At 39.4% G+C, this 15,916-nt stretch overlaps 1 protein-coding gene across 5 annotated transcripts in view; it reads right to left on the bottom strand.

Annotated features, from left to right (window-relative positions):
- Positions 1 to 15,916, bottom strand: part of Macrod2 (mono-ADP ribosylhydrolase 2) — a 2,207,522-nt gene that overhangs the window by 193,110 nt on the left and 1,998,496 nt on the right. For all 5 annotated transcript variants that reach the window (XM_045156295.1, XM_045156298.1, XM_045156294.1 and 2 more), the window contains exon 11: positions 11,101 to 11,184. In XM_045156295.1, coding sequence (XP_045012230.1) covers positions 11,101 to 11,184 — 84 coding nt within the window. The remainder of the gene's footprint in view (positions 1 to 11,100; positions 11,185 to 15,916) is intronic.

Below are 15,916 nucleotides of genomic sequence, written 5' to 3'. Positions count from 1 at the left end.
TAAAAGCAGTACAAATTGGAAAGGAAGAGATCAAGTTATCATTATTTGCAGATGACATGATTTTCTATACCAAGTACCCTAAAGACTACCAGCAAACTGTTAGAGGTGATAAACACCTACAGCCATGTAGCAGGATACAAAAGAAATACACAGAAATCAGTAGCATTCCTATATGCTAACAACATACACACAGAGGATAAAATCAGAGAATCACTCCCATTCACAATTATATAAAAGAAGACAAAGTACCTTGGAATAAACCTAACCAAGGAAGTAAAGAATGTCTAAAATGAAAACTGTAAAACACTCAAGTGAGAAATTGCAGAGGACACTAGGAAATGGAAAAACATCCCTTGTTCCTGAATGGAAGAATCAATATTGTGAAAATGGCAATCTTATCAAAAGCGATCTACACATTTAATGAAATCCCCATCAAAATTCCAATGGCATTCTTCAAAGAAATAGAAAAAAAACAATCCAAAAGTTCATTTGGAATCACAAAAAAACCTTGAATATCTAAAATAATACTGAGCAACAAAAATGAGGCTGGTGCTATTACTATACCTGATTTTAACCTATACTACAATGCCATGGTAACAGAAACAGCATGGTACTGGCACAAAAGCAGACATACAGATCAATGGAACACAGTAGAGGACCCAGATGCAAGTCCAGGTAGCTATAGCCACCTGATATTCGATAAAAATGCCAAAAATACTCATTGGAGAATAGACAGCAAATGGTACTGGGAAAACTGGATATGTATGTATGGAAAGATGCAAACAGATTCTTCTCTCTCTCCATGCACAAGAATTAAGTCCAAATGGATTAAAGACCTAAGCATCAGACCTGAAACTCTGAAATTGCTAGAGGAAAAAGTAGGAGAAACCCTTCAACATATTGGTCTTGGCAAAGAGTATCTGAATATAACCCCAATTGCTCAGGCAATAAAGCCACAGATTGACTTCTGAGACCTCATGAAATTCCAAAATTTTGTATTACAAAGGATACTGTGAATAAAGCAAAGAGGCAACCTACAGAATGGGAAAAATTCTTTTCCAGCTATACATCTGATAAAGGATTAATATCTAGGATAAATCAAGGAACTCAAAAAAATAAATAATAATAAATCAAGCAAGCCAATTAAAAAATGGGCTATGGAACTAAATAGAGAGTTCTCAAAAGAAGAAATACAAATGGTGATAAGAATCTAAAAAATGATCCATATCTCTAGTCATCAGGGAAATGCAGATTAAAAGTACATTGAGATTCCATCTCACTCCTATCAGATTGGCTACCATCATGAAAACAAATGACCATTAAATGCTGGCGAGGATGTGGACAAAGAGGAACCCTTCTACACTGTTGGCGGTAATGCAATCTGCAATCTGGTCCAGCCATTGTGGAAATCAGCGTGGAGGTTCCTAAGACAGCTAAAAATTGATCTACCATATGACCCAGCTATAGCACTCCTAGGCATATATCCTAAAGACTCATTTCCTTAGAAGTACATGATGTACCATGTTTATTGCTACTCAATTCACAATAGCTGGGAAATGGAACCAGCCTAGATGTCCCTCAACTGATAAATGGATAATGAAGATATGGCACATTTATACAATGGAATTCTACTCAGTGGTTAAGAAAAATGAAGTTATGAAATTTGCAGTAAAATGGATAGATCTGGAAAGGATTTTACTAAGTGAGGTAACCCGGGCCCAGAAAGCCAAAAGCTGCATGTTCTCCATCATATGTGAATCTTAGCTACAGATGATTGGGCCTCTGTTTGAGAAGGAAAAAACTCAGTAGCAGAGGCCAGTAAGTTAAAAAGGAGATACAAAGGGAAAGGAAGGGAGGAGGGTATTTAATAGGTTGGTATTGTATGTATGTAAGTAGAAGAATAGATTTAATGGGGGTGAAAAGGCCCAAATTGAGGTCAGGGGAAAGGATTGAGTAAAGGAAAAGTGGAGGGAGGGCTAATAAAAATCTAAGAGGATGCAAATAAATCATATGGAATCCTCCGGTTTTGGACAATAGAACACTCAGGAGCCACAGATCGTTGTTAGAAAATTTTTAGTGCCAGGGATGGGATACTTTCCAGTGAGTTGTTGGCCAGGGCAGTCCCTGATGCCCCAAAAACATTATAGGCCATTGCCGAGGCCCTTGGTTTCCCACCAGGATTAGATGATAAGGCCCTATTGCTGAAGACTCCACATATTTGGGTTGCTAGGCCACTGAGAAATCCTGTTGGAACTGAGCTGATAACCTCCTCCATGTAGACCAGCTGGCAGAAAGCTGGAAGAAGCCATTCTACATGGAATTCAATGGGAGAAAGAGATACCACCAGTAAAGACACTCAGCAGTGGGCACTGCAAGCCTTAAAATTGGCCAGCCAGGACAAATGAGCCAACAGGTGCAATAGCAGCAGGTCTGTCATGGTAGAAACCAACTGCCCTCCAATTGGACTGGAGGCCTGCTCCAATGGGGGGGAACACATCCCTGATACTGAAAACTTAAAACAGGGGTAGTCATGAGCCCTAGTTGTGTAACATCTGCTGATGTCTGGAAAAGTGTATATACTATGCTTATCAAACTGCCCAGTAAGCACTTATCTTAACGCTACTCTCACTTTGGGTAGAGAATCTTCTCTTTGCAGATGGCAGCGACCTTGGGATGACTCAGAAGGTATCATAGTACGGTAAAGAAGTGACTGGAGTACTGACTAACATCTTGATCACACCTTCCAAGGCTCAGGGTCCATTGCAGAAGAGGTGGTAGAAAGAATGTAAGAGTCAAAGGAAGGGTAGGACTCCTTACAACATGTTCCCTCCAGGCATAAAATGGCCTGGATATCCATTATCTCATTGTGCCTGACACTACCTACACAAGACCATCATAAAAGGAGGAAAAGATCATGACATCAAAAGTAAAAGAGAGATTTTGATATGGGGAGGGGTTATGATGGAGAGTGGAATTTCAAAGGGGTAAGTGGGGGGAGGAAGGGTATCACCATGGGGTATTTTTTATAATCATGGAAGTTGTTAATAAAAAAATTAGAAAAGTCATCCAAATAAAGACAAACAAAAAATCTAAATAAATAAATAAATGATGGGTGGGCATGGTGGTGCGTGCTTTTGATCCCAGCATTCAAGGGGGAGAGGTAAGAAGATTGCTGTAAATTTGAGGCCACTCTGAGACTACACAGTGAATTCCAGGTCAGCCTTGGCTAGAACAAGACCCTACCTTGAAAACGCCCCCCCCCCACAAAAAAGTGACCTTTACATTTTAAGGTTTATTTTATTTATTTGTGTGTGTGCACGCGCACGTGCATGCATACACACTCCTGTGTGGAGAAGTCAGAAGAGAGTTAGACCAGACCTTGGCTTTCTACCTCATTTGAGGCATGATTTCTCTTTCTGGCTCTTGCTTCTGTTGTTCTCTGACACATTCACCAAGAGCTTCTAGGGAAATTCTCCCTTATCCAACTGTCAGTGTGAAAGGATTGTTGAAGCCTACTTTGGCTTCCAGCTTTTTACAAGGGGCCTGGGCATTGACCTCAGGTTTGACTCAGGTTTGAGCAGAGGGCACTGTATCCTCTGAGCCATCTCCCCAGCACAATAAGTGGCTTTTTGGAAGGGAGACTTACCTGTTTCAAATTTAATACATGTTGGTTCACTGGCTTTTTTTGTCCAGCCAATGTGCCAGGTGGATCCCCTATAGCCTTTTATAGTCAAAATCTCTACCCCTGGGCTATACCATTTCTATGGCATTTTGTTTAAGTTTCCCTAAGGCCCCACAAAGTAGGATTTCCCCTTCATTTTAATGTATGAAAACAAAAAAGCTCTATGCGAGAAAAACTGCTAAGAGGAAAAGATAAGAGCTTTTCCCACACTCCTATTGAGTGGTTGATGAGTTAGAGGAACCATACATGCTATGACCCCCACATAGGACATCTTCAAGAGTGAAATTGAGCAGGAAAAATAAGTGACAAAGACATGTGTCACTAACAGGAATTATTTCTGCCAAACAAGACCTGTGACTACTCTCCCTGGCAGGTTCAGCCTTTGTTGCTATGGAGAATTCCACAATACTAACATTCTCTAAATTCCAGGTGTAATCCTAGATTTGGTCCTACAAGGAAGTCTTTGTGGCCAGTACCACTGCTCTGTGATAAGTGTGACTGTGGAGTGCTGCCTAGAAATGAAATAGATTGTTGGCTATTTCTGCTGATAGGGGAAAACTCAGAGTAGTCCCAAGTCATTGAGGAAACAGTCTAATTTAAGCAAGATGGTGTCAGTGACATTTACTGAACGCTCATTCTTGCCATGAAAATTTAGTTTGCTTAAACTCTTGGTATTTTAAGATCTACAGGCTAAAACAAAGCTTTTCTTTATAAAAAAGCTGCTTTCTTCATTCACTCCTGTTTTTTTTTTTTTTTTCTTTTTTCTTAAAAGCTGGTCAATCACTATGCTCCTTTGAGTGATGGAAAAGTCAAAATTATGACTGCCTGATTTTACTCTTCACTGCACTTGTCAAAAAAATTAAATTAAAGATCATGCTTATGAATATAATGCATGAATTGCTGCATGGCATTCTGAAAGATAGAATGTCCCTTCTGTCCAGCAACTCACAAAACAGCATGTCACATGATACTCTAATATGCAAAGAAAATAACAGAGTAGAGAGAAAATTCTGCCTCCCAGAAAATATGTGGCACATTCTAAAATAACTTGTGTATTCAGAAAAAATTATTTCAGTAAAATAATTATTAATGACTCTAATGCTAACATAAGAATATTCAAACAATATAATGATTTCTGGTTTCCACATATAATTTTATCTGACTAAAGAGATCATTAATATTTTAAAGTGCAATATAGGGCTGCTTGATTTAGGATCTCTGGGGCTCAATTTCCTGAAGAATGAGCATCCCATGCACATTTGTTGAATATTCTTTTTTTTTTTTAAATTTATTTATTTGAGAGCGACAGACACAGAGAGAAAGACAGATAGAGGGAGAGAGAGAGAATGGGCACGCCAGGGCTTCCAGCCTCTGCAAACGAACTCCAGACGCGTGCGCCCCTTGTGCATCTGGCTAACGTGGGACCTGGGGAACCGAGCCTCGAACCGGGGTCCTTAGGCTTCACAGGCAAGCGCTTAACCGCTAAGCCATCTCTCCAGCCCTTGTTGAATATTCTATGCAAAGAAAACTGCAGAGCAAGAGTCAAATTAATAATGTGTTGTGTGAAAATATGATGGAAAAGTACCATTTACTACCAGAAGGCACTGAAGGCTTTGGAGATGTATGTGTAGAGAAAATTATTTTTCTAGACCTGCTACTAAGTCAGCAGCATTTTCAATATATAAATGAAGATATGTTTTACATGAATTCTTTATATATGCTATTACACATATGTTTAAAAAATTTCTGTACGCTTAGCCCAGCAAAGTGGCACATGCCTTTAATCCCAGCACTCAGAAGGCAGTGGCAGAAGATTTGCTGTGAGTTTAAGGCTAGCTTGTAACTACTACGGAGTGAGTTCCAGGTAAGCCTGAGCTAGAATGAGACTCATCCTCGAATAAACCTTGAAAAGAATGAGGAAGGAGGGGAGGAAGGACAGCAAACAGGGCTAGACTATAACATCTCAATGCCCATCTCCAATGACACACATCTATCAAGATTCATAAAGACCTCCTAAAGGTTCTGCTCCCTTTCCAAGCCATCAGGTACCAAGTGTTCAAACGCATGTTGGACATTTTACATTTTACATTCAAACCACCATGTGGTGTTAGCTGTGCAGCACATTCCCATCACACATGGTTACCACTAGAGAACAATGGTTCTCACAGCTTGAGTATGCATCTGAATCTCCTGAGGGGAGGCTTGTTAATAACAGAATCAAGAGGCACTTTTCAGGCTGCTAATTCCATTGTCCTGGGATGGAATCCTGGAATATATCAGGTGATGCTAATGATTCAAATTCGAGAATATTCTGAGAACTATTAGCCAAGCTAGAGCTGGGGTTTGAATAAGGGACTGTAAGGGATAGAAGGGCCCATTCTTCAGCCACTAATACAGTGGGAAACTTAATTAAGAATCATTATCAAAGAAAACTAAGCCATTATAAATTTAAAGTCTTTTTAAACTAGTAAAATCTTCAGATACTTGAATAAAACTATATATACATATTTTTTTTTCAAAAAATTCCTATAGATAAAATTTTAAGGAACATGATGATTGAGAAGAAATTGCAAAGATAGGTATGGTGGTACCTCAGAAGGTGGAGGCTAGAGGATCAGGAAGTACAAGATGACCCCTTGACTATATAAAAAGTTCAAGGCCATTCTGGGATATACAAGACACCGTCTCAAAAAGAAGAAAAGAAAAGAAAAGAAAGGAGAGACAACCTAGTTAGAAATGTGCTTGCCTTGTGAGCATGAGGACCCGAGTTCAGTCCCCAGAACCCACATGTAAAAATGCAGGGCCAATGAGAGACTCCACCTAAAAAGGTGGGCAGCCTTTGAATAATGACATCTGAGGTTGTTCTCTGGCTTCCACACTCATGTGCACACAAATGCTCACAAACCCTCACACTCATGTGCACCTGCACATATGTGAACATGCACACAAATGTACATACACATACACAAAAAAGGAAATGGATATAAGTATGGTTTTGCAGGAATGAAAATTGTACAATCAGCGGTGTACAGGCTAGAAATAATGAGATTGCAGAAACAGGGTACTAAAAAAGATACTATATGTGGTAATTCAACTCAAGAATGGTTGGCTATTTGGAAAATAAGACTTAAAAACAAAAGAAACTACAATAAATGAAATGAAAAGTGAATCTGTAAATAGGAGATTAAATAGAGTTAGATAGAAAAATAGCAAATTGAATGACAGATAGTAAAGATTAATTGGAAGACATTTGAGAGAAAAGAGACCAGAAAAACTAGGCATTAGAGGCTGAAAATCATAAAGGGGGCTTGGAAAATAGTTCAGTCAGTAAAGTACCTTTCTTATAAGCATGAGGACATACAGTAGATCCCTAGGACCTATGTAACTGTCAGGCATGGTAGTGTGGTCTGTAATCGCATTGCTGTGGAGGTAGAGAGAGGCAGATCCCTGGATCACGCTGGCCAGACATTGTAATCTAATGACTGAACTGCAAGTCAATGAATGGCCCTGTTTTAAAGAAGGTAGATTGGCTGGAGAGATGGCTTAGCGGTTAAGTGCTTGCCTGTGAAGCCTCAGGACCATGGTTTGAGGCTCGATTCCCCAGGACCCATGTTAGTCAGATGCACAAGGGGGTGCACGCATCTGGAGTTTATTTGCAGTGGCTGAAGCCCTGGCACGCCCATTCTGTCTGTCTACCTTCCTATTTCTGTATCTCTCTCTCTCAAATAAATAAATAAAAATAAAATATTTAAAAAAATAAAGAAGGTAGATGATATTCCTGATGATGGCACCCATAACTGTCCTCCACATACACACATTCCTAACATACACAAATACAAACACACACACACACACACACACACACACACACACACACACACAGCTGATAAAGACAAGCAGAAGCAAAGAAGAAATATTAGGTAAGGCAGTGATGAGGACTTTGGGAAAATAACAAAAGATGCCTGTGCATAGAACCAAGAAATATAGCAAATAGTAAGACATGAAATAAAAAGAAATCCACCCAAGTACATCATTTGAAAATTTGGAACTCAAAAATAATAGTACCTTGTCAAAGCCACCAGAAAGACAGAATATAAGCAACAATCAGAGAGGAAAATGATTTCTCAATAACTATAGATTTGCACAATTTGGAGAAATATCTTTTCAATGTTGCAAAGAGCTATCACCTGTATATAATTTATTAGGAAATACTTATTTTAAAATAAAAATTAATATAATTTCCCAGGCAAAACTGGAGAGATTTTCACTGATGGCACTTAGAGATTTATTGCTAGAAACCTGAGGAAAGAGTATGTGAGAAGCATGCTCTATTAAAAGTAATACGTTTTCAATAATGATATTTTCACCTTTTTTGTAAAAAATAATCTAAATTATTAGGAAAAATATTAACCAGGCCTTTTTGTCCAAACAGCTTTCTCTATGAATTGATGGTTCATAGAGAATATTATGATATGCCAGGAATTCAATTACTAGTTAATAATGATTGGCAAAATGTCACAATGTATCAACTGTACATATATTATAGACAATGAATTCTCAATCAAAATAATTTTTAAAACCCTCTATATTCAAAAGTCATTAGTACAAAAATTAAAATAAGTGCCTTGAGAAATTGTTTGACATTTTATGCTAAAATACATTAGTAAAATATTTACTGCATGGGGTTGGGCATGTTACAAACCTATTTACAGTCAGTACTTAGAAAAAAATGTTTTATAGAAGGAGAAAATTTGGTCATATGTTCTCTATAATCTTCTGGATCTAAATACAATTATTATGATTATAGATGCTTGTAAACCTAGCTGAGTTTGTTGCCTATGACCCTTTCTGAGGTTGTGTATTTTAAGGTAAACTCAAGCAATCAGAAGTCACTGTCAGGGCTGGAGGTAGATCAGGAAACTGTAAAGTAAGAGAGAGGAGAGATGGAGTTAAGTTACAGGCTGTTAAGCTATAAATAAACATGCCAGAAGCTTCTGTTACCAACAGAAAAAGAAAACCACAAGAAATAACTATGCAGAAAAAAAGATTGAACTCTCTAAAATGGAAGGAACATCCATAGAGAAGGGTCGTGATCCATATTACAATGTGTCCCTCTATCCAGTATTTCATTTGCATACCCAGTAGGCAAGAATGACTGCAGGACCCTGTGTCATAATGGGAAAGAAAAAGTATGCAAGATCACGGTGCATGCATTCAGACACATGGGTTCTTGTGGAAGCAGAAGCGCTGGTAAATAATAAGCCCCATATCATGAAACCTTCTGCCATGCCTGTCAAACTATATTCCTTTCTCACTCCCTTCCACAGCAGTTTTAACCTTTTTACTTGTCTTTGAATTGGTTGTAGGACAAATGCGTAATTCCCATGTTTCTGGAGAATGACTAACATTTACATTTGACCATGATGCCACTGCCACCGTCAGAATGCCCCTGGTAACAAGTTCACAGTTATGACTCAGAGCTGATTTCCAGATCAGAGGCTGTGTCACTGAGTCATATTGGGATTAATGGAGGATCTTCTGGAATAAAGCAATTTATTGAGAAAGTAGGAGAGCCTTCAAACTTTCCTTGGAGTAACTGGGAAAAATTCCCTTCTTAAGGTAAAAGATTGATGTCTTAGCCACTTTATAATAACACAGGCTCAGGCTCTGGAAAACCACCTTCAAAAGAACTTATGCAGATATTCCTTGAACTGCCCCTAACTCTTCCCATGTATGGCCTTCAGAGACTTTCTTGGAAATGACCGAGCTTAGGTGACATGGTCCCATTGGCTACTCTCCCATCAGATAGTAACAAGGCTCACCATCCAGGACCAGGCAGAACTGCTGGCCTTCTCCATGGTTCTAAGTGTTCTTCAAGTTGTTCTAACCTGCTAAGCACATTTCAGTGAATTAGCACAGTGCTTAACCTGGTCTGACATGTTCCTCACTAAGAGAGCCAGAACTCTGTCAACTACTTCCTACCTCCCACATTTGTTATCCACCATTAGTAGGACATTCTCCTCCTTTGTTCTTTTCATGGAATAGAGAAAATGGTCACTGGCATACTCTCCATCTTCTCTCCTTCCAAGAGAGCCTGGGAGAAGAAAGAGCCCCATCTAACATTACTGTCAGATCTATCTGCCGCCAGAGAAGTCCTGGCCTATTGTGATCTACAGTTAAGGAACTCACCTGGGAGGCCTCTGTCCAGGCAGCCAAGGACATTTTAACTTATGTGTGTTTATATGCATGCGTATCAGAGACTCTTGTCAGTGCTATGAAATGCCTGTCTGGCTTTACGTGAGTGGCTGGGAAATTGAACCTGAGTTGGCAGGCTTGGTAAGCAAATGCCTTTAACCACTAAGTCATCTCCCCAGACACTTCCTTCCCCCACCCCAATATAAGGTACCAAAGTCCCACTCTCCAAGCTGTAGGTAGCCAGGTAAGAAGATACAAGAGCCTAGCTACTCCTGTTCAACACAGGACTCTTCTGATGTCCATCATTGTCTTGAGCCTTTCCTCAGGTTCTCAGCCTGTATTGCAGATGGAAGCTCTTCCTAGCCAGTCTTCATTCATGTATTGTTTCCTTTAACCTTCTACTACTTCTAATCATCCTCTCTTTGGTATCCTTCACAAGCTTTGGTCTTAGAATCTTGCACTCCTGTTTCCGTATTCTTTCCTCAAGCACCAAACTGACAGTGCCAGTGTTGCTAGACTTGTCATTTCACTGAACAAGAAATGGAGTGCCAAACAATAAGGTCGGAGATACAGATATTCTACCTTATAGATGCTGGCTCATATACAAGCACATCCCATCTATATTTTAAAGAAAATTTACATGACTTATATACTATACTAGTGAAGCATAATTTCTTCATAAATCTGAGTCTCACTGGACTTGTCCATTTAGTGCAAAAAAAAAAAAGTAAAGCAAGAATGGCTTCTAGAAAATAGAAGAGTACATTATAGAAAGAAGACATCATCAGCAACATCTATTGCTGAGGTTTGACTTCAGAAAGACTGAAAATATATTCACAAGAAAAATGGTGGATCCCAAAAAGGCAACAGCCATAGCACTGTTCCTCATATATAGATCCTGACCTTTACTCCCATGTGCTTTCAGGACATCATGCTTGTAAGTGCAACTCACACATTTTTCCTTTGCAGAGATAGAAAAGGTACCATACTAAGAAAATAGATTTCTTAAATATGGAATTGTTCCTTAATAGCAATAAGAAATCCAATTTCCAAAATCCATACATAGGAGATACTAAATATTAAGAAAAGATAACAGGATTGCCCTGTGATTTTTTTTAACCCTTATGAATATTTAAATGCAAAAGACTATACAAAATTTCAAAACTAAGTTAAAGTTTCTCTTCATAGCATAATTTTCTAAAGAAAGGGGGCACAGGACTTACCTTCACTGGAGTCTTTTGAACATTCTGGTTTCTTTGCTTTGCTCTTCTTATGGGGTGGAGAGAGGCCCTTTGGCTCTAACCCTTCTGGAAGTACAAAGATTTAATAATTATTCAACTCTTACTACTAAGGTTCAAATTATAAGGTTCAAATTGTGTTAGATCATAAAGATGTTTTCTTAGTAACCACTCTGCTCCATATGGACATGTAACCTCAACTGCAGATACATCTGTCATTGTGGCTGACTTAAATTTGGCAAGGAGCTTTGACTCTTCAACCTATATAGACTTAAACTTGAAACTTACTCTACAGTATTTTTTGTATACATTATTAATGATTCATGCAAATGTTAAATCATGCAGAAGTATTTTTTTTCTTAATTTGAAAGCTCTCCATAAGACAGGTCTAGATTATTATTTTGTTTTTCCTCTGAGTTTGGTTTAAAATTTCATGGATTGACAGCTGCCATTGCATGTTTCATCCTAGTGTTCAAAGGCAGGCTTGATGAAATGCAATGTTCATTTCATTTTTGAGGAGACAGGAAGGGGCAGGAAATTATCCTGCTTCTATTTAACACACTTCTTTAGTAATTCACATTCTAAGTGACTCTCATATGGCCCCAATTAAAACATTGTTTCCCGTTTTTTTTTTCCTCAATGCTCCCCTAAGTCCATTTATGGGAACTAATAAATTAAACTCAGAAAGAAGTTTTAAGAAAGTGTCTCTAAATTAATCTCATTCTGAACACACATGATTTTAGGCACTGATTTGGGCATCTGGCCTGATACATCTCACTGAACTCAAGGCTCATGTCTTCAATTGCCTTCACAGATTAGGGCCTGGATATGTTTGTTTTGTTGGTTCCTCTTGATACATTTTCAAACATTAACCCACTCTTCTGTGTCCTGGACCAACTCCCCCCTACTCTGGCTCAAGATATCTACCTTCCAGAATCCTAACGGGCTGACCATGTTCCTTAATCTAAGGTTATTGCCACTATCTCCTGGCTTTCTGGACAAGCCCTAGATCTTGTAGCCTCCCCTCCCCCACAGTCTCTACCCAGCTGAGGTTTATGTGTCCTGCACCTTCAAGTGGGACACATAATGGTTTCCCTTCATTGAAGTCATTCAAATAAAAAATAAATAAAATAAAAAAATAAAAAATAGTCATTCAAAGTTAACACCAGCCTGAATTACACCCTTCATGCGTACACACTGCTCCCCGTGGTACTCTCCAGGTCTTGAGCTTGAGCAGCACTGGATGCACTACTGAACCAGGATTTTAAGCCAAAATAAGAGATGCCCCCCTTAAAACTTCTCCCCACTTACTACTTTTCCCAGCTGAGAAATCCTGTTGGCTCTGCTTGAAAATATAGCCAATATTTATCTACTGTGACCCGCTCTTCACCCCAGTCAGCAGCTCCTCTAGCTCTCGTTGCCATGTAACCTTCTAAGTTCCTGCTTCTAGCCCACTCCTCCCCTGTTTCTATTTCTCCACACAGCAGCCAGTTTGGTCTTCTGAAAAATCTGATCCTGTTACTGACTTGCTTAAATATCATAAGCTAGATTAAAATCCTAATCCAGTTCCATGGCAGAGCACAGATCATCATCTGGTCTTACCTACCGCAGCTTCACCCTTCCTTCCCTCTCTGTGTTCCTGAGTCACTAAACTGTTTCCTGCCTCCAGAGCTTTCCACCTGATGCTGCCTGCCCCCACACCAAATCCACATAGCCAAATGCCTGTCCTCTTTTACTCTCTGATGTTCAGATTAAAGTGAGCCTTCCAAGGAAAGCTTTCCCTGTCAACACAAATACATCATTTATATCTGAAATTATCTTGCTTTCTCTCATATTATGGTTTAATTGTATACTCCTCACCCAACATGTAAATTTCATAAGGAGAGAGCACTTGCCTTTTGAATAATCCCTCCTGTACTCTTGGTAGTACAGAGAAGTACAATGAGAATTTCATTTTAAATTCTATTTTTTTTTTCCAGGGCCTTTCTTTAAGGCCAATGTATAATGGGGAACATGCCTAATTCTCATTCTCTTAGCTGCTGTCACTTCATGCCAGGATTCTAAAATTACGCTTTGGAACTATGGGCAAATCATTTTTCTCTTCTCATTTATTAAGGAGAGAACAGATAAAAAAAAAAAAGCCCACATTTGATAGATGGGCTATTAAAAACGTTGGCATTATAGCCTGCAAAGGTTTCGGGCACTAAATTAGGTTTTCTGTGGTTGCAAGTCAGTCACATATAAGGTCATTACCATGGCCAGGGTGAAAATTTTGCCAACGACTGCATTAGCAAACCCCGGACTTCTGTCACCAGGTGCGAGATACATGTTGACCCCTTGGAATGAGTTCAGCAGAACCAGAAATGAGGTACTTGGATCAGCTCACTGGGCAGAAATACCAAGCTCAAAGAGAGTTACAAAATGGACAAAATGACGTTACAGTCTCACCAAAAGATGCAAGCCCCTCTGCCCTTCTGTATACCTGTGTGTTGCTGTCTGCACTGGGGCCAGGAGAGACTCGACAGAGCTGGAAACGCAATATCTGATGAGCTTTTCCTTCTCGCCTATACATGTGTATGTGCACACACAGCTGTGTGCACAGGGACATACATGGGGTTGTACACATGTACACATATATGCAGAGGCTAGAGGATAACTCCAGATGTTATTTCTGAAGCCTCACACACTTTCTTTGGAGAAAGGGTCTTTACGTGGTCCGGAGATTTCCAAGTAACTCCAGAGATGTGTCTTTGGCTTCTAGCTGTGGGATTGCAAGTATACCCTACCATACCTGGCTTTTTGTTTGAACATGGGTTCTAAGGATCAAACTCTTGTAAAACAAGCATTTCTATCAACTGAGTTAACTCTCCATCCACAAAATAGCAATTATTAAAACTGTGGTTTTGGGCTGGAGAGATGGCTTAGCGGTTAAGCGCTTGCCTGTGAAGCTTAAGGACCCCGGTTCAACGCTCGGTTCCCCAGGTCCCACGTTAGCCAGATGCACAAGGGGGCGCACGCGTCTGGAATTCGTTTGCAGAGGCTGGAAGCCCTGGCGTGCCCATTCTCTCTCTCCCTCTACCTGTCTTTCTCTCTGTGTCTGTCTCTCTCAAATAAATAAATAAATAAAAATATTAAAAAAAAACTGTGGTTTTATAAATTATATTCCTACTTCCTGATTTTCTGCAGATATACCACATCTTAGTTATCCATTCTTCTAGTGATGGACATCTGGGTTGATTCCAGCTCTTAGCTATTGCAAATTGAGCCACTATAAACATGGTTGAGCGAATCTCTCTGGATGGTTTAAAGGTTTTAGGGTACATGCCCATTATTGGAATAACTGGGTCTGTTGGTAACTCTATAGACAGCTTTTTTTTAGGAATCTCCATATTGCTTTCCAAACTGGTTGTACCATCTTACATTCCCACCAACAGATGAGGGTTTCTAATTCTCCACATCCTCAACAGCATTTATTTTCATTTGATTTTTTTGATGTTTGCTATCCTTACTGGGGTAAGGTGGAATCTCATAGTTGTTTTAATTTGCATTTCCTTGATGATTAGGGATGATGAACATTTTCTTAAGTCTGTCTGAATGGGAATGTGTAGGAAATGGGTGATAATTTTACAAAGACATGTATTTACCTACATTTTAAGATATTTAAATTTCATTCCCAATTACTAACAGTTCATTTTAAAAAATATGTTATTTATTTATTTAAGAGAGAAAGAGAAAGAGAGAGAATGGACAAATTAGGGCCTCTAGCTCGTGCAAGTGAGCTCCAGACACATGTACCACCTTGTGCATCTGGCATACATGGGTATTGGGCATTAAATCTGTGTGCTTAGCTTCGCAGGTATGTTGCTTAACCACTAAGCCATCTCTCTAACCCCACTTTATTTTTTTTAAACAGTTGGGTACTCAATGAGCATGGATACACATGCATGAGTGCATGCATGTATCATGGGCAGAGTGTTCTGGGATATTTAGGTGAGTGTCACTGACAAATATGGCTCTGTAGCCAGGTTTTTCCTGGGGTTCAGCAGAAGCATCATTTCTTCTGGGGAGCTAAAAGAGGGAGTTGGATCCACTTTTCTTCCAAAGGATCCCTCGATTTTCCTTGACATGTGTTGTTTTCTAGGTTGCCTCTGTTTCTGGCGAAGGCTGGACCCTAGAGCTTTACCACGAACTGGCATTGCCCTTTATGAAATGCAGCTGTGCTCTCAGCACTACTTTGAGCTAGTTGCCAAGGTGGTGGCTAACTTTCTGCCTCTGCTGACTTAGATTGGAGCCCATGTAAACACTGCAGGGCTATGGAAAAGATGGGATATGGCGAAACACTTACCAAGCCTGAATTGAAGAATATGACTAAAGAACAGAAAATAAATTTGAGGTGCCTTAGTCAGAATCTCACCTTACCTACCTCCTTCTGAAATGCCTCTATCTCTATTTACTGTAAGAGTCTGGACACAGGAGCAAGAAAGTTAAGAACATGAGTCTTAGAGGTCATGCAAACTTGGAATTAAATTCTGGCTCTATTTAAGTAAGAATGAAATGCTGATAATGGTCCCTGCTTGGTAAAGTTGTATTAAATGAGTTTGGGCCATGTGATTGGCCTAACCAGAGATATGTACCCTATGGCTGACCTGAGCCAGCTCACACCAACCAATTGTACCAACTTTTTCCAACTCTCACATAGGTAACTTGGGGAAAAAAACAAACAAACAAACATAAAACAGTCTTTATGTGTTGATACCACATAAATCTGAAGACTCTTCATATCAGGGTTCAAAGTTTCCAT

The sequence above is a fragment of the Jaculus jaculus genome, chromosome 8 (assembly GCF_020740685.1).
Source record: "Jaculus jaculus isolate mJacJac1 chromosome 8, mJacJac1.mat.Y.cur, whole genome shotgun sequence".
In the NCBI taxonomy this organism is placed as follows: domain Eukaryota; kingdom Metazoa; phylum Chordata; class Mammalia; order Rodentia; family Dipodidae; genus Jaculus; species Jaculus jaculus.
The sequence above is the reverse complement of the archived record's forward strand: the minus strand, read 5'-3'. Positions and strand labels throughout refer to the sequence as shown.